Source organism: Myotis davidii, unplaced genomic scaffold, assembly GCF_000327345.1.
Source record: "Myotis davidii unplaced genomic scaffold, ASM32734v1 scaffold31, whole genome shotgun sequence".
NCBI classification, from domain to species: Eukaryota; Metazoa; Chordata; class Mammalia; order Chiroptera; family Vespertilionidae; genus Myotis; species Myotis davidii.
In genome coordinates, this window is record NW_006283639.1 from 1,701,192 (window position 1) to 1,725,008 (window position 23,817).

The 23,817-nt window shown below is 35.2% G+C and overlaps 1 protein-coding gene across 6 annotated transcripts in view; it reads right to left on the reverse strand.

Moving 5' to 3' along the window:
• Positions 1 to 23,817, reverse strand: part of EPHA5 (EPH receptor A5) — a 309,529-nt gene that overhangs the window by 257,195 nt on the left and 28,517 nt on the right. For all 6 annotated transcript variants that reach the window (XM_015565823.1, XM_015565821.1, XM_015565818.1 and 3 more), the window contains exon 2: positions 8,750 to 9,413. In XM_015565823.1, the coding sequence (XP_015421309.1) occupies positions 8,750 to 9,413 (664 nt within the window). The remainder of the gene's footprint in view (positions 1 to 8,749; positions 9,414 to 23,817) is intronic.

The window sequence follows — 23,817 nt, forward strand, 5'->3', positions numbered from 1 at the left end:
TAACTAGAATTCTTTCTTTAATAAGTGAGAAAGTAGGAGTTTAAATGTGCATCCAGGAGGGATTATAGAGTGTTTGATTCTTTGATTCCCTTTCTTTCATGACAAAGTCTCCCTTTTTTTTACTATGCATACAAAGCCAGAAATTTACAAGTTGTTAATCATTGTTGGATAAGTAAAATATCAGATTCTTAAAAAACAAAAGGTTTTCATTTTCAAGGGCATAATAATTTACAAGTAGTATCCAATACTACTCATAAATGAACTCAACTGTTTCAGGTTTGCTATGCATGTATTTGACCCATTTGACCCCAGATATTATTAAAAATCCTCTATTCCTAATATAATATATGATATATATATATACACACACACACACACACACACACACACACACACACACACTCCCTTGTTGCAAGTAGTTTCAGGAGTTAGTAGCTCTTTTATTATTTAGATTTTAATATTCAAATACATTTAAAAATATAATATGATTTTAGAAATTTTAGAGATGTACACACAATTGATTAATGTGATATGATAGATCCCTGCACTGAGTTCCCTCTGTGTGTTAAGCCATTCTCCAACATGTTTTTTACATGTTTTTTTTTATCCCTGTCTATGACCACTCTACCTAAACCTGTACCCTCACATCACCATTAGCCACTTTCATAAACTGTAGCTGTAGTTGTGAGTCTATATATATGTCTATATGCCAATGTCTCCATTCTTAGGATACAGGAATTGCATAAATGCACAGTGCAATAGTAACTTAAAAGAATGAGTGATACTTTTAAACCAGAGCAAATCATTTTTATAAACAAGGTTCTAATAAATGTACATTGTTTTGATCACCCAATAAATAAAAATGTAGGTGTATCCTTTAATAAACAATACTGCTCAAGAATATACTATCGCCCAACCGCCATGGCTCAGCGGTTGAACATCCCACCTATGAACCAGAGATCATGGGTTTGATTCCTGGTCAGGGCACATGCCTGGGTAGTAGGTTCGATGCCCAGTATGGGACTTGCAGGAGGCAGCCGATCAATGATTCTCTCTCATCATTGATGTTTCTATCTCTCTCTCCCTCTCCCTTCCTCTCTGAAATCAATAAAAATATATTTTTAAAAAAGAATATACTGTCTAATTTAAGAAAACTAGAGTTTCCTAACCAGAATCTCTCCTGTATTTTACAATAAACAGATACATATTCCTATAAGTACATTTTATTTTTAATAAGAGCTTAAGGAATAGCTAATGTTCATTTAATAAGTACACTGTGCTAGGCACTATTCTAAGTGATTTTCACACGTGTTATAGAACTGCTATAAGGTAGAGATGAGAAAAGTAAGGAATAGAGAGATTCAATAACTTGTGGAGATATAGATATCCTAAGTGACAAAGGCAGTATTTGAATCCAAGAATTCTGGCTCAGAACCTATATGCTTAAGCCACTAGAGCATGCTGCCTCCCACAAGCAGTGTCTTTCCCATTGTATCCAAATTAAATTGGTCACATTTCAAAATGTTCACCTCCTTTTCTTGGCAGAATTATAAGAAAAATACTCACTTTGCAAAGGTAACCTGTCTGCATACATACTTATTTTTATCAGCACATCTACTCACATGGGCAGAGGGAGTATGTTTTTTTCTTTTTTTTTTTAGTTCTTTATTGTTTAAAGTATTATGTCTCCTCCCCCCCCACCATTGACCTCTCCTCAGCTGTTCCCAGCCCCCAGTACATGCCCTCATGCCCCTACTGCCAGTGTCCATGGTTTATGCGTATATGCATGCAAACCAAAGGGAATATATTTTGGTTAGTGGTTCTCAACTGGCAGTGATTTTGTCCCCAGAGGACACTTGGCAATATATAGAGGCATTTTTTGACGATCAAAATGGGGAGTGGAGTATTCCTCTAAAAGGGAATTAGAGGCCAGAGAAGCTGCTAAAAATCCTATAATAAACAGTACTATCCCCTCCCTCAACAAAAAAGCTATCCAGCCCAAAGTGTTAATAGTGTCATTATTGAGAAGCCTTAATTAAAAAGAAATAAAAACAAATGCAAAGTATGTTCTAAAACTTTAATAGATCTGATCCACAACTATTCAAGGAAGGACTTTAAATACATATATTTAAATTATATATATATGTATATACATATATATAATTGTGTGTGTGTGTGTGTGTGGATGGTAAGTCAGACTATATTCAAGAGGACTATCATGGTAAGTGCAATGGGGTTTTATTGCATGGAGAGGAATAAGGCTCAACTACTATTATTATGTAATACCAGAAAAGGACTTTATATATGTATTTCAATAATAATAATATATTATTATTATTATCATTATTATGGTTATTATTATTATGTGTAATACCTGCAAAAGGATGAAATGACTTAGCAACTTAATTGTCCTGATGGTGGTGGTTCACACAGCAGCAGGACACACACACACACACACACACTCATGCATCACTGATACTCTGTACTTCATAATTACCCTCTTTTGTCAAAATTTAGAAATTAAAATTAGTTTCCTTTTGTTGCATAACAGAGCATACCAAATAGAACCAGAATTTCAACCTCTTTGATTTTTTTTTGGTAATGTGCCTAATTAAAAATAACTAGGCTCTCCAATGCATAATTACAGGAACACCTAATACACTGTATTTCCAGCCAATTTTATTTCAAGCATAAATATGCACCAGAAGTATGAATGATCGACATATTACTCCCTGCAGTATCTGCACTGTTTCTGAATCAAAGCTCTTTCTTCAGCTTAGTATTTTCACTACATTTTCCTTGCTGTGCAATCATTTCTCAGTTGGACAATTAATAAGTGCTTTTTCTCCACAGCCCGCAGTGTATAACCCCTCTTACCCTGCATTTTAGCATGCATTATATACCTTCTTCACTTTGACTGGTTTTGGCAGTGACCCACAATCTAAATCTCTTTCTCCATTTGATATAAATGAAACTATAATTATCTAGGGGTAATTTCAAATTACTACTTCATTCCACTAGCAACTGATGAAGATTAGTGGTCTTGCCTTGCATCTGAGTAAGTCAGCAACATAATCACAAGAGAAGTCAGCAGGCAACATTCGATTCATGTGAACTCAATTGCTTCTTTCAAACACATTCACTTCAATAAAAAGCAGAAACTTCCAAAATGGGTTTTTGCTAACCATTTTGTACTCAAAAAAATTTCTATATGACTCTTAAGGGGAAAGAATAGCATGGATTTCATCAGAAATAATAATAAATCACAAGTAGGAAAACATACTTGTATAAATGGATTTAGTACATTATTAGTTTCTGATAATAAAGAATATTCCAAAGAAATAAATTTGTATACTTAAAAGCAATTTATTATAGAAAATTCAGGCATAAAAGTAAGCCTTAGAAAATAAATGAACTCTATATAGTATTTTAAGTTAATACAATAGAAACCAGAATATTTTGTTACCTCATTAAAGCCAGATTATTAGGGAAAATGTAGTCAATTTCTCTTAAAGGTAATTAAGTGAGTGGGTATGAAGATGATAGATCACTGACTTGCTAAATGGGCTAAGACTCCAGAAGTCCTTTTTAGCTGTCTTCTGAGTTTAAGCCATGTGTCAGAGAGCTACCCAGTAGTCTCAATCCTGAAGGTCTAGTCTCTAAAAGCCTTTGGGTCAACTCCCTGCACATATATCAGGTCACATGATCTTGATCTGATAGCAACTACCAGATCACCTCCTAGTATAAACTTGGTAAAAATTAACATATGAAAATCATTAGAATAGATTTATTCAGCTTCTTATTATATCTTTAATTAAATCCCAAAAGAGGTAAAACTAAGAAGATATTCCACTTTTCTATCCTCACTATGACCAAGGTACATTATCTCCATTCTAGAATATTGAACATTTTATCTAAGGGGCAAAAGAATACAGAACTATAGCAAAATATGATTGAGATATACCCAAAACCTTCCTTTTTGATGTAATAATTAATCGTTTTCCAAATGCATTTATCTTCCATTACTATAAGATGCAGAAATAAACTCAAAGACATTTGGGTAATTCTATGTATTACATCAACTGTAACACCAAAGTATGCTCCTTTACCCATCTGAGTATCTATTTCACATTTATATAAATAAAAATAGTTTTTCATTACTTATTCCATGTGAAAATTTTAAAAAATACCTATGTTATGGTATCAAGTAATCTGAGGGCAAAATTTTATCTAGCAAACCAAAATCTATGCTCTAATACTCCCATTGCCTTTGTCTTATGGAGGACTTTGAAAACTTAGTGACAACAAAAAAAGACAAAACAACAAAAAATTGGGATTCTGCAGTTCAAGAAATTGAGTTCTCAGCTAAATCCTAACCTGAATATTCTCATATTCCATGCAGATAACTGTTTAATGTTAATCTTACATTATAAAAAAGAAACTTAGTTATTAAATATAAATGTATAATAAGGCTACCTTATCAACATATTTCAGTATATGGTGTTTGAAGTTCTACAAAAATCACTAAGATGGCCTCTACAATAGTTAAAATATTGCAGGCCAATCACATATGATTTAATACCTATAACTGGAAAATCTGGCCTGAAAATCTTAGGACTAAGGAAGGATGAATTTAAAATACATCAATTTTGTAAACAAAGATATTTTCAATTGATAAATACAAAGATAAATAAATCAAAAATTTTAAACCACAGTATTCTTTTATGCTTTGCACATTCTATTTCCTCACTTTGAATTTGTTGTCCCTACCACTTGCCTTTTGATTTCTTTCTCATTCCTTAAATAACATAACCTCTGTCATTGAGAATGATGTAGTCTGATGGGAGTGGGGAGAATCATTAATCAAATAATAACTTCACAAATAGGTGCAAACTTATAACTCTAAGAGGTTCTTTGAAGGAATAATTATATGAGTGAATAACAGGCCTGACTTAGACTTGAAGGGTCAGAGACAGCCTTCCTGAGGAAGAGGAGTTGGACCACAGAGCTGAAGGATTAGTATGAGTTAACCCGGCATTAAGGAGGTAAAAAAAAAAAAAAAAAAAAAAAAATTAACGGAAGGTAACAAAGTCACGGAAGAATTAGTGAAAATGAGCAAATTGCCTTTGAGAAATTGGAAGGAAGTCAGTGTGGCTAGTGCAAAGTGGATAGGAGAAAACATAGTTTAACATGTGTCCAGAGAGATAATAGGGGCAAAACCATGCAGGATCTTAAGCTACTATAAAAACTTTGTCTTAAAGAAAACTACTGAAGTATTTCAAGTGTAGGTGTTGGGGTTAGGTGGGGCCTGAGGAGAGGTGTGTGAAACAACCAGATTTGCATTCACATGGCTAAAATCAAAACCATATACAAAGTCATTCATTAAATTTAATAATAAAGTTCTAACCAGATATGTTTATAGATTGGAGGGAAAGAAAACAGAGAGATATAAATGATTTTACAAGATAAGTCTGGTTGCCATTTCTATAACTAATTTTTGATAGATTAGAATTGGGTAGTGAATAGAAAGGAGATGTTAAGATTGATTCTTAGAATTCTGGCCTGTCAAATATATTTCTAAAACACTTAGATCTTCACTTAAAAGTTTGGGGATAGCAGGATAAGATCATAGAATGGGTTAGAGCAGTGATTGAGAACTGAAATGCACAAGAATGTTTAAAACATGCAATACCTGACTATTTACTCAGGGGCACTGGCTTTTTATCCCTTAAATCTTCAAATGAAAACTGACAGCTAACACAACAATAGCCATCTGATGTGAATGAACCAAAAGTATATCCATTTTTTGTTAGATTGACAAATATATGTGGGTGTGTGTGCGTGCATGTGTGCAGCAGAACTTTAGTAATTAGTTTATGTATGCCATGAGATGAAAAAGGTTGAAAATCTCTGGTTTAGCTTTATGGTGGAATTTTATAAGACACTATGCACATACATTTACTTGCATGTGCATCCTATCTAAGAAAGAGGGAATATGCAAATTGACCATCACACCATCACAAAGATGGCTGTGCCCACAGCGCAGAGGCAGGGTTTCCGTAACACAAGATGGCTGCATCCAAAGCGGAGGCCGAATTCCCGTAACGAGCCTTAACAAGCATTCAGCAGGGACCTGAGGCTGTGTACCACTGGGCCGAGGCAAGGATCCTGAGGCTGCGCCTCCCTGCTCAGTGGGGCTTGACATGGGCCTGAGGCTGTGCACCCCACCCAGGGGGCTTGACAGGGGTAGGGCTAGCCGGGTCTGGATCTAGCCCAGTGAGAGTGGGGCCAGCTCAGTCTGTGTCTCACGCAATTTTGCGGTGCCATGGGTGGGCAGGGACTTGATTCTGGGTCCCGCAATGCGCCCCAGACTCTGATGAAAGGAAGATTTTCATATACATTTTATTAATTTTCTTTCATATCTGACACCACACTTCTATTATAAAGAAAGGGCAAATAGCAATATTAAAATATTACCTCTAATTAATCCCCTTTTAATGTGCATGAATTTCATGCACTGGACCACTAGTATAGATATAGGGAATAGCTGTGATGCCTTAGTTCTCTAAAGCGAACCTTCAACACTTATTCATTCATTCAGTGAGATGTTATTTATAGAATAAACATTTGGACTTCCTCATAATGTGGCCAAATATTATTTCTACTTTGGAAAACACCAAGAAGCACTATTCATATAGACTCATTACATTCTATACAATAGCCTTCATGATCCTACAGCTTTGTTCCTACTACCAGGGGGGAGTAATAAACACACTGAGACAGAGTCCAGTTTAGTGACCTCCTTTTCTAGGTGTAGACTCTACTGCTTACCAATTGTATCTCAATTAAGTCTCTTTTCAATTATTAAGGGAAGAGTGTGAGAAGAGAAAAGCATGTATTTAATGCTTGCACTAAGAAACATGCCATCAGGAAACTACTTCCCCAATATATTTTCATCATAAAGTTATTATTTTAATCCCAGCAGTAATAAAAAAATGTATCCTCAAAAAATGCAGATGTCTTTTATACAATCTGAAGGAAGATAAAGGTCATTGTGCTCTGAACTAAAGTGACCACATATTCTTCAAAATTACATAAACAACTAATCAAATAGAGCATGCTGCTTTATAATACTAGCGAACACTTTTTTAGAAATAATAAGATTATGTTATAAATATTTTAGAGAAAGTATTGTAAATATTTTAGAGAAAGGAATTAAATATATTCAATGGGTTATATTTGTTTCCACAATTGCATATATCCTCACCTTACACTGAGGAGGCTGCTAAAAAAAAGTTAAGGTAAAGTTAGTTAGAACTTTCCTTTAAATCCAATCCTGAATAAAAAATAATTCATTTCCCTGACAATCTTAAAAGCATTCAGAAACATAATTTTTATTTAATGAAACTTTGTGTTTATATGTGTTCATGCATGTGTGCATGCATGTGTGTGTGTGTGTGTGTCTATAATTGTAGATTACATGACAAAACAACAACCACACACTTAAATACAGGAGACACAATACATATGAACTGATGCTGAAAAAGGAAATTTAAAAATGGTGCAATATATTTCTAGAGAGAAATAATTAAGCAGCATCACTATGATTTATAGGTAACATCCCTAGTTTTGTTTCCCTGGATTTATAATCAATCTACATTCAGGCCTGAACAAACTTGAACAAGCCTGATTCACGTTATATATTGGATTTAGCACACACACACACAAAATGCACCTGAAGCTACCAAGTGGAACTAGGGTGACTTCTCAATATTTGGTTTTCTTCTTAATACACATTAACTTTCATTACCTACTTAGTACGTGCATATCATGATGAAAGCAAGTGCAGGTTCATAAGGATGAATGATTTTTTTAAGAAAAAAAAAAATCTTCCTTCTAAACTGTTCTTCACTTTCACATAAAGTACTAACCTCTTCCAAAAAAGCTACTGATAAAAATCCAAATTTAAAAGGGCAACTCACTACATTGTGGGCACAATGAGAGTATTTTCAAATGAAGAGGGAAAATGTATGATCAAGTTTCGATTTAAAATAAAATTTAAAAAAAGAATCTCCAAGTGCAAATTGCTTTGAAATAATCTTTTTGTATTAGCTCTATCTCCAAGCAGTTGTTTTCTTGGCTCTACTTCTTATGTATCTAAAAATGACCTGTAAATGCTTAAACACAAACATGCAATAGCAATTAGATGTAAACAACACAGTAAACTAAGCCCTGCCATTTACAGAGATTTCCCTATGGAGTTCATATGGCTGAACTTATTACTGAAGAATTTTTAAAAGTATGCCCAAACAAGTCTCATCTAAGATTTCCATTTGAATTTTATAAAGAAGTAAAAGTATCACTTCCTCTTCATGGAGAGAAAATAACAGCAGAGTAGCAGATGATGATCATACAAATAAAGTTATATACAAAGAGATAATTCCTTGATTTGAATTGTTCAAAAATAAAACTTCTGAAACTTCTGAAAGCAAAATGAATATGAAATATTACACTGCATGTAAGACACTTTCTGAGTATTAACTATGTATAGCCAATAAAATAGAACATTAAATCTTTCATCGTTGCCAGCAATTTTAAAATTCTGAGAAGAGAAATATCAGACTGAAAAGAAATCATCTCCATAAATTAGCAAAGTAAAAGGTCACCCGCTCATAATCATTGGAGGAAATACATATACAGGATCCACCTGAAGCAGACAGCACCTGAGGATGCACAGGCAAGCCCTTACCTTCACAGGTGCCGTTTTTCTCTTCATATCCTGCCTTGCACATGCATTTCCCGATGGGCACCAGCCACTCCCCTTCAGCGCTGCAATGCATTTTGGGTGGTTCCTCTGTCACCGAATGGTTGACACAAGAGCCCGTTACTTCCAGCAACTGCGAAGAATCAGCTCCAGTGATGGTGTCAGGGAAGACAGCCAGGTGTCGTACCACAGAAGGACATTTCTTATAGTACACGCGCACAGAAACCAGGGCGATGCAAGCACCCAGGTCTTGAAAGGCAAGATAAAATCCCGTTTTGCTTAGAGGTCCGACATCTCTAACCTCCGTATTCAGTTTCATGACACGGTCCCCAAGATCAAGTTCTGTGAAGCTTTCATCAGCGGCAATGGTATCGATTTTGATGTATTGGTTTTCCTTGACATTTCTCCCATTCTCATCATCTGACTCAAAGTAATACATGTTGAAAGTTTCCTTACAGGTCCCCAGTCCTCCAGGAAGGCTGTTGCAGTCCCGCAGAGTAAACTTCAGTTCTATGAAGATTCTGGAAGCACCTTCGTTAGAGATCCAACTGGTCAGAAGCCAGTTATTCTGATTCTGTTCCATAACTTTGCATACTTGGTATGTGTGGATAGGGGCATAATTTTCATCAACTTCACCAATCTCTTCCCACTGTATAATATAAAATAGAAAGACATGTTTAAAAATTAGATAATAACCAGAAAAAATAATCAAAAAATGCAGATGTGCAAATTTCTGCATACTTGATGTATAGTATTGAGAGGAGGAGCTATATAGCAAGGATAAAAAAATACTGTTGCCTTTATAGAATTAACTAAAATAGTAATTTATGATCCCCAGTGTAACTCATCGGTGAACACATATGAATAATATTACCCAGAAAACAACAACAACATGTATTTCAGCGTAAAAATAAAAGATAGTTCAATGTGTATGCAGTTAACAACAAGGAACAGTGAAAGAAAAAGATGTATATTTGGAAGAAAATATATAGCCTAAGAGGTACATAAAGTCTTAGAGTTAAAAGAAACAATATCATTTGAAAGACACTAATGAGAAAATAGTAGTAAATGAGGAAAAGAAGAAAGGAAAATGTGACAAGTAAAGTCACACTTAGGTAATTCTGGCATGTGACAAATAACACATGATGTAATAAAACTTGAAAAAAAGTCATTAGCTTACAGTTAATAATGCATCTTTATTTCTTTGAACCAATCTGTGTTGGACTTTTTTACAAATTGGATAACTAAATGTTTATTCATAAATTTATCCACTAATATAACCTAGAGACATATAATATAGAGGTAAAATTACAGATTAGTAATATGCAGAGCCTTGTCATCTCAGATACTGATGTGCCTTTATATCCTGGGAATGCATTAATTCTTTTTTACCAAGGCATCATTTTATGCATGACCTTAAGAGTTCTAAGTATATACAGAATGTAGAAAAATTAAGTATAATTTATAAAGCTTCAAAAATATTATTTGGTCAAAGAAGAGATTTAAGCCAATCTCTTTCCTAGTAAAATACTCCTATTTTGAGAATCTCAATGCATCATACCCCATCTGAACAATATAGAAACACTTGTGTTTTTTTTTCATAATTGTGTTACTATAATTTAAGAAATTTCTTAAACCTGTGAAAAATCTGTGTAGACAAAACTATATATAATTTTTAACTCTTTAAAATTGGCCGTGAAACACACAGAGCAATCCTATACAAAAAAAGCCTAATATGCTAAGTGTTCGGTAGGCCGGTCGGCCGCTCAACCAATCAAAGTGTAATATGCTAATGACAGTTGACCGGTTGACCAGTTGCTATGATGTGCACTGACCACCAGGGGAAGATGCTCCGACCAGTAGGTGAGCTTGCTGCTGCGATCTGTTCGATTGGGACTGAGCAAGATGGGCTGGACACACCCTGGAGCACTCCTGAGGTCCCACCCCAGCTGGCCAACCTCTCAAGTCCCTCCCCGGCCCAGATCATACACGGGTATGATCCCTCAGCCTGGTCTGCAACCTCTCACAATCTGGTCTGCACCCTCTCACAACCCTCTCAGGGGATGTTGGAGAGCCAGTTTCTGCCTGATCCCACAGGCCAGGCCTAGGGACCCCAATGGTGCATGAATTGGTGTACCAGATCTCTAGTGAAACCATAATGACTTTCAATAAATCCAGAATATGATTTCAGAGATCAATAGGGATAAATTTGATAGGACCTCATTTCTTCAGACACAAAATTAAGTAAAGCATTATTTCTAGGTTCTATTCAACTAAAAAATGTGACAAATGTGGAATCCCAGGGTTGCTCATAAATCATCTACCTCTGATGGCCCCTCTCAAAATTCTAGCTGCCATTAGACAGACAAAGTAAAATATGCTAATGAGGAAAACTTCTTAGCTCCTTAAATTCACAAGAGAGAGGCATCAAGATTTTATCTCTAACAGCCTTCACATTATGGTGTTATGGGAAGCCTTAGTTCTTTCATTTCATCTCACTTGTCCTCTCTCAGAATGTATTTAAACTCCTACTTAGCGTTTGAATTTCTAACTCAGCCTTCTATTTCAGCACTGTCATTAATCTACTTACATTTTTTTTTCCTGATGCAGTCCAGGGATCAATCTCTTTATTATATTTATTAATCATGAATGCCATGATTAATATTTTAAGAAAAAGAGCAACTCAACTAACCAAATGAAAACAATAAAAACAATCAACTTGCTGTAATAAGATTAATTAAAAGATATTCTTTGAATTAGTAAAATAGAAAATAGCACTGTAATGTTCTCAGAAAAAAAGAATGTCAAAATGCTACATTATCTTTGTTTTATATTTTAATTTATAATAGTCTTCTGATACAAAACACAGAAGATTTCAAATCCTTGGCTTTAATTCATGTATAGAAGTCCTATTTCTGCAATATTTATCCCAATAGGACCCTGCTAGCAAGTAAAAGGAAATGGACAAGTAAAAGGAATTGAAATAGCAGCTTCTTCCAAAATTATAAAGCCAGCATTTCACAGTTTTTGCCTGTACAAAGTCGAAGGTACCACAAATATTATTAAAAATGCAAGCCAAGAAGCACTTGACAAGACAGTTTAATACTTACTGTTTTGGGTGATAATTCCAAAGTCTGTGCATAAGTATCTGCTTCTCTGAATATTCTCAATTAAGAAGAGAAAAACTGCAATTTTCTTTGATGTTAAAATTTATTATGGTAGTATTTTATTTATTTTTCTTTTGAAATGTCCAAAATATAAATGAAGGCTCAAATTTTCTATTTCTAATGAATGAATAGAAAGACTTTAATTTAGATAATTATGGCCGTAAGCCATTCAAAGAATCAAACACGTAATATATACACATTTCCCCTAAACAGCTTCTCCTATTTAGATAAATAGGCTAAAAAAATGGACAAATATATTTAATTTATTTTAAACTTGTTGAAATAAAACTTTGAGTTCTCCCAAGATTTTCCCCCATTTTAATACAAAGAGGATTTCCTGTCCTCATCAGCAAAATCTTACCTATGAAAATGAAATGAGAGGATGTAGAGAAAGCAACAGTCATTAAGAACTTAACAACCTGGCAGGTATATTCTTAGACACTTTTGCAAATGTCATATCAAGGAGATTACTGTAACATAATGAAGGGCCCTGATAGAAAACACAATATTTTCTGCTCAATTGTGTTGGATTTCTTATAATCCATGGTTTAATAAAAGTATTTGCTAATCCTTTGATTACTACAAATGAGGTGCCTGCGCAATTTGAAAGTGTGGTCACTGAATGCAATATGGAGACTGCAGCTCTGTTTTTCCAATCCAGCTACTCTTCAAGGCCCAACCCCTGAGCCCAGGCTTCTGTGTTTGTTTCCTCTAGTTACACAGACAGCGTGGGCCAGCTTGATTTCTCTCCCAGATGCCTGGTTTTGCTTCTTTTCCCACTGCAAACTGAAAAGTCCAAGTCATTTGCATTCTAATCCTATGCCTGGCCAGGCATCACAAGTCAGCCACATTCATCAGAGAAGTGGAAGAGAGAAAGGACTTATTTTTATATCCATATGTGCATCATGGAGTTACCAACTTTTGCTAAGTCATTAAGAACTATTTTCTCCCTGCCTTTCTCTCATTGCTCTATTAGGTTTGCAGCCCCAAGCTCCTATTGTCTCTTAGCCTCTTAGTACCATCCTCATTTCCAATCCTCTAACCTATCCATCACTTCCTTTGCCTTCAAAGCTTAAAAAATACAGATTCAAGAAACAAGCCCTTAGATTATATCCCCGCCCCCAATACAGATAAGGAACCATCAAATGAACAGAATTGATTTCGACCTTTCAAATGATCAGGGGTGCTTAGCATCTAGTTCTATTTTCATTATTGTGTTTCTGTGTACTTTGTTATTTTTAACCACAGATTATTATATTAAGGTTAAATACAAAAGTAAGAAACTTTGTTGTAAAGGCCTGAACAGAAACACTTGATTACTCTTGTACAGAGGAAAGATCATCAGCCTGAAGCCCCAGTTTTAGTCCCAGCTCATTAAGTGGTTCTCAGCCTTCCTAATGCCGTGACCCTTTAATACAGTTCCTCATGTTGTGATGACCTCCAACCATAACATTATTTTCGTTGCTACTTCAGAACTGTAATTTTGCTACTGTTATGAATCATCATGTAAATATCTGATATGCAAGATGTATTTTTATTGTTACAAATTGAACATAATTAAAACATAGTGATTAATCACAAAAACAATATAATTGTATATGTGTTTTCAGATGGTCTTAGGCGATTCTCAACCTGTGGGTTGTGACCCCTTTGGGGTCGAAGGACCCTTTCACAGGGATCGCCTAAGACCATCGGAAAACACATATATAATTACATATTGTTTTTGTGATTAATCACTATGCTTTAATTATGTTCAATTTGTAACCATGAAATTGGGGGTCACCACAACATGAGGAACTGTATTAAAGGGTCGCGGCATTAGGAAGGTTGAGAACCACTGGTGAAGGTCATTTGACTGTCTGGTCTAATTAGCATATTACGCTTTTATTTTTATAGATACTCTGAAAAACATATATGAGGGTAGAGAGATTTTTATCTTTTTCTCTACTATATCTCAGAATCTGTCACCAGAGGGCACAAACTATGGCATTTGGTAGAGATTTTGTAATGAATACATAAATACCAACATATACCCAACTATCTTTTTCCAGAGATGCACTAATTTGAAATTTGAAATAATTCAAACATCATAAATAAATTATATGATGTCTTTTGATTGAACAAAAATCTGATTCTTTGTAAAATCTCTGAATTTTATAAATTAAAACAAAAAGTAAGAGTTCATAGTTTTAAAAATTAGTCTTCTGTAAAAGCTCTAAGCATTTAAGACATTTTCTTATTCCAATCATTTGTAGAATTATTTTGTATTTAGTTTAGTATATTAACCTGTAAAACTATTTTTCTTAGCATTATATTTTACCAATGATAACTTTCAGCTAAGTTTAGAGGTATAATATTTTGAACATAATATGTTTTAAAATATTGTGGGGTTTTTTCACTCACTAGCTTTCTTCATTGTTCTGTATAGATTAAAAGCCTTGGATATAGCATATCAGTCAGTGGCCCTATATTTCTTATATCAATAAGATAAAATTAGGGTTATCTTAGTGATTTTCTTTAGCAGATAAATATTACAATTTGGCTCAGTATCAACTGCCTCCAGCTTCACTCTGACATGCCCAAAGCATAACTCTAAGATCTCTATATTTTGTATAATTTCTTTGAAAGGCTCCAAAAAGAAGTGAAATCTAGGCTTTCATTTTATTGAAAATATTGTTAGATGTAATAGTATTCTATGGTTTTCTCTGTGTGTATTTGTTTGTGTGCATGTGTGTGTATAGTCTGTTTCCTAATTTCACTGAAGATATCTTGACCTAAAATTATTAACTGCTGTTTTAAAAAAGTACTGCCTCTCATGATCTTAGCAAGTGCCTGGGAAATAGTTTGAATATGAAAGTTAGGCACTTTACCCATTTCATTCAGTGAGTAACACATTCTAATTGCTACCTCATAATAGTTTACCTGAAGTCTAGAATTTCTGGAAGTTTCCTGCTATTGCAAAAATCAAGTGAAATACAATGTAAAAAAAAAACACACAGAAATTTCAAACACATCAAAGATCTTTTGTTTTTCTTCCTGTTAGCGTCTAATTAATTATAGTAATTTTGATTTCAGATTTTTAGTTTCATTATTTCCTGTATTTTTTTTCAATTTTGCATTACTGATTAAAACTAGGAGAAATATACTCAAGAACCCAAGTAAATTGCTTATTTTCTTATTTTCTTCAGGTGCATGATATATGAGTAGTACTATTCTTTCCCATAACACTTTATAAAACTTACTATGCTTACATACAATCATTATGTTTCCTTCATGTTGAAAGTACAATTGAGCTCATTTGTCTATGTGTGCATGCAGAAGTCTGCCATTGCCTAATATAGTCAATCCAGGACATTTATTGTGAGAAAAACCGGCCAGAAATTCCTCAAAGCATAAGTGACTTAGGAATATGATTAATGGCAGACAAGATGAGGAATCCTATTATTGTTGGCACTAACTTATTTTTTCTGTTTGTTATTATTAATTTGATGTGTTACTGCTCACTAGATGCCATTTCTCATTAGGAATAAATACCGTATTTTTTTTTTTCAGGGGAGAGTGAGAACGCAGTCCGTATTATTAAGACCTGTGCATGTTGGGTCAAAATATGAGGTCGTAGTCCACCTCCTTGTCCAGTGGCTGCCCAATTGCTTAAACAATGAGGTTCAAATAGAAGAGCAAACTACATATTGGTTCATAATGCTTTGAAAGATATTTCCTTGTAATTCACAATTAATCCTGAATGTGTGAAACCTCAAAGGTAATATATACAGAAGGAATAGTTTAGAGCTACAGCTAGTCAACCCATATCTGAGAAGACTGCTTTCTCCATTATCCACTCTGTACATGACATAACCTTCCAGAACACAACCACTTCATTTTGCAGCTGAGTAAACTGTGGCCCAGAGCTACTGACACACTAATTAGTGCCTGATTAATATCTGTGGTCAGAACACGCTGGTATTAACAATGTTTTCCCCCTTTGAGGAGTTAATATAATGCATATAATAAAGTGGCAAATGAAGTCCTTTTAACCAACAAAAGAGAAAATTTTTCAATATCTCATAAAAGAAGTATTTATGTGTTCAAAAAATAAAATCATTTCCTGGCCAGTGTGGCTCAGTTGTTTGGGCCAGCTGGATTCCAGGTCAGGGCACATGCCTGGGACAGGGGCTTAGGGGGCGTGCAGGAAGCAGCTGAGCTGTTTCATGCCCACATCAATGTTTCTATTTCTCTCTCCCTCTCCCTTCCTCTGTCTAAAAATCAATTAAAATTATTTGAAAAATAAAATTGTTAGCCTTTGTTGTAGAATTAACAGAATCCACCTGTCCTTGAACAGTTTTCGGAATTTGGGATCAAGACCATGCAGAGTCCATTGAGCAACAGAATCATCGTGGTTTGTATGCACAACCACAAGACAACATGGTTTTAAAAGAATGATATATACAGTATGTAGTTCCTATTTTAGAAATTTCATCTCTCTACCATCTTTGGCTCTTCAGTAAAATATATGTCAAAAATTGTTTGAATCAACAATCTTGTTACATTTCCTCAATAATATAAATATTGCATCAAGTAGAAGCTTGTTATTTAAAACATCTATAAATTCATGAGTATGGTGTAGCAATATTGTTAGAAATAACTCAATTAATTTTCTGTGTATGAAGTAAAGCCAAAGTCGATTACTTTATAGCCTGTGGAATAGAACAAATATTTATGGGATCAAATTCAATTCAATACATACCAGAAAATAAAATGTCGTCTGTGCTCTCTGGTCTTTATTCTCCCCTCATTTTTTCAGTAGATAACATTAAACTTCTGATACAGGCTTTACAACAGCACCCATAAATCAATTCTATTCACATCTCTCATTATGTGTTCTTGTAATCAGTGGCTATTCAACATGAATGTCCATCTCCTATTTTGTTGGGAAACAGCCACATTAGGGCTGTGACCTCATTCGCATCTAGTGATTATATTGCCATACTATAGACTAAAGCACACTGCATCCACTTGCTATCGCCGTGTTAATAAAATTCTGTAGAAGCGGAGGCCATGCACAGTGAGTGCTGTCAGCTCCCATAGAGAAGAGCCTTATTTTATCAGAATCCCGGTTCTTCCCTATTTGAGTTGAAAGTAAAAGAAGGAACAGCCCTGGGTCCATTGCAAGTTGTGCCGTTGTCGTTTGTTTCAGCTTTGTCTGTTCAAAAAATTAATTTCAACAAAATTTGCTCAGTGAATAAAACTACACATTTCTTACCAAACACTTAATGGTAGTGGTTTAAAATGATTAGTGATATTTTAAATCAAGAATTCTAAATTTTCAGTGTTTCTTTTTACATGTTTTTGATCATTAGTTTAATGCAAATTCAATTTTGACCTATATTAGAATGCAGCTTTTTTTTTCCTTTTCCTTTTTCTGTTAATCCTCACTTGAGTATATTTTTTAATTGATTTTTAGAGAGAGTGGAAGGGACAGAATGAGGAAGGCAGGGAGGGAGGAAGAGAGAGAGAAACATCAATGAGAGATGTTTACCTCTTGCACGTACACCAACCACGGCCAGGATTGAACCTTCAACCCAGGTAGTGGCCTTGACTGGGAATCAGACCTGCAACCCTGCCCACACTCTAACCACTGAGAAACACTGGCCAGAGCTAGAATGCAGCTTAGCAACAGGACTATCTGTAGACAGTAATTGATTAATCTTTATAAAAATGTTTTATCAAGTCAGTCTACATCTCTACATCTTATTACATTTTAATAGTTAATTTCTTTTTAAGAATAACTATGAAAATTGTTTTTTCTAAGAATACTAAGAATTCTAGGCAAATATAAAATCTTGATAGCATTAATAAAATTGCAGCAGTAAGGAAATCTTACATTTATTCTTCACACTTGGTCTTTCGCCTATATTTTTTCTTTATCTTCCTGTACTAGTATTGGTCCTATATGATCTGAGGCCTTTTATTTAGGTTAGTTAATAACCACAAGTGGGAATAGTGAAGTTAATCTAGCACTGTGATTTTAACCTTAGAATTCAAACAAGTTATGAATTGCCTTTTTCTCAGCTTATGAACACAATTTCTTTCACCAATATTGAAAAGTAATAGGAAACATAAATAGAGTAAATGCAGTTAACAGATAAGTCTAATAATGGCACAGATACATAGAATTTTTTAGCTTAATGAATCGTAAATATTATTTGGTACTTCTATATTTATTTGTAGATGAATAAACAGGAGTCTTGGTATGATAAAGGATATATTTGTAATTATAGAAGGTGGTTGTCCTTGACTTGTATTCACTGTTCTGTTTGTTACACAATTAATAGCTTTTCTGTTATATAACAGTCCTTCGAAAATATTGCTCAGTGGCCTCCTGGACATCTTGAGCTCTTTTATGAAGTTTTCCATTCCACTTTTGGTTGGTTATCCTATATAATCCTATATAATCCTATATAATAAAAGGCTAATATGCAAATTTTTCTTCAACCAGGAGTTTGACCAGTGGCAGGGCTGGCTGGCCAACCACCCGCAGCTCCTCCCCCTGGCCAGCCCCTCCCCTGACCCCTCCACCCCAGCTGGCCCCATCCCTAATTGGCCCCTCCACCCTGATCAGGGGCGGGCCCACCTGTGCACGAATTCATGCACTGGGCCTCTAGCACTGAATATAAAACAATTCAATACACTTAAATGTATATTTATTAGAAAAAACACAGGCAGATATGGAATAAAGTTTTCGAAGGGCAATAGGGAACAGGGCCTCTTCCATGCTGGAAGTATATATTAGTAGCCAAATCTGGGGATCTATTTAGCAATACAAGACAAATTTTAAAAATACTTTAAACCAGAGTTTTCACAGGTGACTAAGGATACATACTCCAACATGACACCTCCAACATTAAAGTAGCCAAACATTATTAAAGACTTACATCGCCATTAATAAGAATACATAAAAATTGTTTTATACATATTTTGCATCACTATACAAGAGTTAACATCAGTTTGTTTATATATAAATCTCAAATATATATAATAAGGGAAAATGAACATTTTAAAAAGAGTAAAACATTTTGATATATTTTAAAGTAAATAAAACAATACTATAAATTACATCCTATTACATGCATAAATCATATAGTGATAATGTGTAAATGAACAGAAAAAATGCACTGTGCTCATGAAAACAGATCAATAAAAAGATCCAATCTAAAGAACATAAAAAGATCTTGAATAAAAATTGACGAAGGTTCAGAAACCTCTCAGACAAAATTAAGCATATCAACGTATGTGTAAGGACAATCCCAAAAGAGGAGAAGAAATTTTAAAAAAGACAGGCACACTATTTGAATAAATATAAACATTTTCCCAAATTTGATGAAAAAAATTGTTGTTCAAGTTTCAACTGCCCATTGAACTCAATTAGGATACATTAGCGTAATACCTTAGAGCAACACTGCGGAGAACTAAGATACTAAAATATTTTGAAAGCTGCAAAGGAAAACTAACCATCAAGTAGAGAATAACAAGAATATAATAATAAGTTGCCTCCTCAGCAAAAGCAATACAGGCCAGAATAACAGTGGAATGACATATTCAAAATGCTTGGGGTTAGGGGCAGGGAGTCAACTAAGAATTTTATATCTAGCAAATATAAACTGTATAGGTGGAGGTGACTAAAAACTCACCAGGAAAAACTATAATCCCATTAGAAAATGGACAAAAGACACAAAAAGGCGTATTCCTGCCAACAATATACAAATGGCAAGTATACACATGAAGATACGGTTTTGTATTCTTTTAATATATGTTTGTATTGATTTCAGAGAGAGGAAGAGAGATGGAGAGAGAGAAACATCAATGATGAGAGTCTCATAGATTGGCTGCCTATTGCACGACCCTTACTGGGATCGAGCCTACAACCCTGGCATGTGCCCTGACCCAGAATCAACCACCTTCTATAATTACATAGGTCATAGGTCTACATTTCTATAATTACATCGGTTCAGGTCTATGCTAAACCACTGAGCAACACTGGCTGGGCTGAAGATGCTGACTGTCATTAGCCATCAGTGAAATTCAAATTAAGACCACAATGAGGTATCACTATATACCTATATAAATAATTTCATTTTTTAAATAGTGACCCCACCAAATACTGATGAGAATTTGAAAAAAACAAACAAACAAAAAAAAACACTGAATTCCTCATACATTGCTGGTAGAAAACTAAAATATTATAGCTCTCTAGGAAATAAGAAGTTTCTTACAAAGTAAACATGGAATTGCTATACAATGCAGCAATTTCACTCTCTGATTTCAATTCCAGGTAAATGAAAATTTTTGTTCACACAAATACCTATACATGCACGCTCATGGAAGATTTATGTTAAATATTCCCCAAATTATAATCAGCCCAGATGACCTTCTATAAGTGAAGGGTTAAACACACTCTGGTACAAATATACCATGGAATTATACTTACTTTACAAAGAAACAAACTATTGATACAAGTAAAAATTTGGCTGGATCTCAAATGAATTATAAGTGAGAAAAATATCTCAAAAGTTAAATGCTGTATGAGTCCATTTATAAAGATTTTTGAAATGACAAAATTTTACAAGTGGAGAAGAGCTTAGTGATTGACAGAGGTTAGGGATGGGGGTGGAAGAGGAGAGATTGGAATGTGGTAAGAGAGATCCTTGCCTTGTTTTCTCTGTTTTGTATTAGAGATGGTGAATGCACAGACCTACAGGGGTGATGAATTTGTACAGAATGTAATACACACAGAGACACACAAAGCCAGGGCAGACAAGGAAAAGAAAGAATTGAGATATACAAGGATGAAAGATCAGGAGAACTTGCATAATTAATGGACAACATTGACAAAAATTGGAATTCAGATGAATCTGACTGACTTCAAAGCTCATCTTTAATTCATTACATTATGATGCCTCCCAAAGTACGAAAGAGTTTTCAGGAAAAGAGTATTTCCTATGCAAACTAATGAATGGGGTATAGGAAATCACTCTCTGGTAGTCTTACCAAGGCACAGCCATATTTCTTATTCCCAAAATTCTACTCTGTATTTTATTTTTATTTCTCCTCAACTATGAATTAAAGCTTAAGTTATTAAAGTAATAACACTCAATGTATTTTCTATGCAAGTAGAATATTTTATGGAAAACAACTGTTTCTTAGTGAAACAACTACGAAGCTCTGCCTACTGTATCTTTTTTTAAGAAATTAAAATTGAAAGCTTTGATAAGACTATGTACATGTGTAAAGTAAATCTGTATAGTACACAGATCCTTATCCTATGTAATAAAGAGCTAATATGCAAATGGTCATCATGCCCTCAGGCCTTAATGCCATAACAGCTCAGACATTCAACACTGCAGAGAGAGGAATGGGGACCAGTCAGGCTGCTCAGAAGAGGGACAAGCCTCCGGCCCCGCAGTCCTGAGCACCAGCAGCTGGGGCTGAGGCCCAGGAGAGGGACAAGCCGCACACCCCATTGTCCTGGGTGCCAGCAGCTGCACCTGCGCCTGTAGCGTGGGAGAAGGATAAACTGCCCACCCTGTGGTCCTGGGTGCCAGCGTTTGCACCTGTGCCTGTGGCCCGGGAGAGGGACAAGCCGCCTACCTTGCAGTTCTGGGCAACTGTGGCCACGGCCCCGGGGCAAAGCTGCCCACCCACATTCCCCTGTCGCTGAGGCCGGCCTGGGCGAAGCTGGCCCAGGTCCTGGGTGCCTGCGGCTGACCAGAGGGAGGGAAGCCCAGGTCCCGGGTGTGGGCAAGGCAGAGGTGGTTAGAGGTGATCAGGCCAGCAAGGGAGCAGTTAGGGGTGATCAGGCTAGTAGGGGAGCAGTTAGAGGCAATCAGGCAGGCAGGCCAGGCTCTCATGATATATTAAGCTTTGCAGTAAATTATTCTATTTACTTTTAAATACAGGGTAGGTAGGGCAAAAGTAAGTTTACAGCTGTTTATATGAAATAATTAATTAATAATTAATTAATAATAATACTAAAATAAAATCCTGTGTTTTGCATACTCACAACTGTAAACCTACTTTTACCTACCTAGCAATATACTATTTTCCATGCTTGTATTGCCAGAGAACTCTTTTATTCATAACACATACTAGCATTTGTCTGAACACTGCACAGAACATATTTTGGCAAATTCTAATTTTGTTGTCAACTGACAATTGCTTCAGTGTAGCAACTTACTGGGGTACCAGATCATAATTGCTTTAGTTCTGATATTCCCTTGTCAAACATTTTTCCCAGTACCTAATTGATATCCTATTGTCAGTTTACATACCTATATGCTCCAATGGATTCATTCCAGTACCAAAAATCAACAACAACAACAACTAAAACAGTTATTAATTGTGCATCCCCAATGTTTACAATTATATGTAGAGAACTGTGTAAATTCAGTACACATTGATTGATTGTAAGTACATGAGAGTGAAGGAGTTAATGAATGAATGAACAACAACAAAAAAAAAATGGATGAATGAAAATGCCCAGAGCCATTTGATTTACTCTTACTGCTTTACTCAGTGGTGTGCTGAGGCTTAAGAGAAAGACGACAAGAACTTTTGAGTGAGTTATTTCTCCCTCCTTTTTCTAGAAGCAATTTAGTCCAAGAACACTTGGCATGTCACCCCTGAAATGTTGCCAGCCTTTTTGCTCTGGCCACTATTTTTTCCCTCTCAATAATAACTCCCTCTAGAAGAATGGCAAGGCAAGAAAGAGAAGGTTAAACTCAATTCTGTCAAATGCTGTTAAGACTTGGCAGCTCCAGGAAGGGTTTTATAGTGAAGAGAATTGAATCTTGTGTAGAAGGGGGCTACCTGAATCCCTGTGAATTTCATTTATCTGTGTAGCTCTGCTCCTAATTATCACTGGTAAGTGACAGTTGACAAGCTCACGGAGGTCTCAGAAGATTGTGACATTGTATTAAATGGTCAAAACATAACATTTAGAAACTTCAGTGATTCTTACAAATAAAAGCACAATTTATTTTATGCAATGTTGAGGCTTGTTCTAGCCAATTTCTTTTCACATAAAATAAAATGTTAAGGTTATATCATGGTCTCTGAAATTTCTATCTTGACAAGATCTAATTAGTTGGGCTAAATGCAAAGTTAAGCACTGGGGCAGAGATTCTCATTCACTTACCCTCAAAGGAAGAATAGGACTCTAATGACTCCAGTTCACACCCTCGAATTTATAAGACTAAACAAAAATGTTTCTTTGACATATATCTGGTAAGTAGTAGGTTCTCAACAATTTCTTGACCATATTTAATTACAACCATTTAAAAAAGTGCATCCTATCAAAATAAAATAGTACAAACTTAATTATTCTAAAACTATAGGTCCAGTGCACGAAATCTGTGCGTGGGTAGGGTTCCTAGCTGCTGCTGACTGCCAGCTGGGGCCTCCCTTCCCTGGCTGCTGGCTGCCGGTCAGGGCCTTCTTTTGTTCTGCACCACCCCCTGGTGGTTAGCACACATCATAGCGAGTGATTGAACTCCCAGTTGGTCGAACTCCCGAGAGGAACTTCGCTTTTTAGTCTTTTATATATATAGATGTAGCAAAGTGAATACTTATTAAATTTTTCTAAAAGCAAATAAAAAGTTTTATAGATATCAATATTCTTAATTAAATTTCTTGCTTAATCAAAGATCTCTGAGTACTTTTAATTTGTTAATTTTCACAAGAATTTAGAGCCATGTTTTAGAGCTAACCGCTTTGCACACCTCATAGCATCAAGGAATAAATACTTTTTCTTTTTAAAATCCTCATCCAAGAATATGTCTTCAAGGGGGAGGGGAATGTTTGTTTATTTTTCATTGATTTTAAATAGTGGAA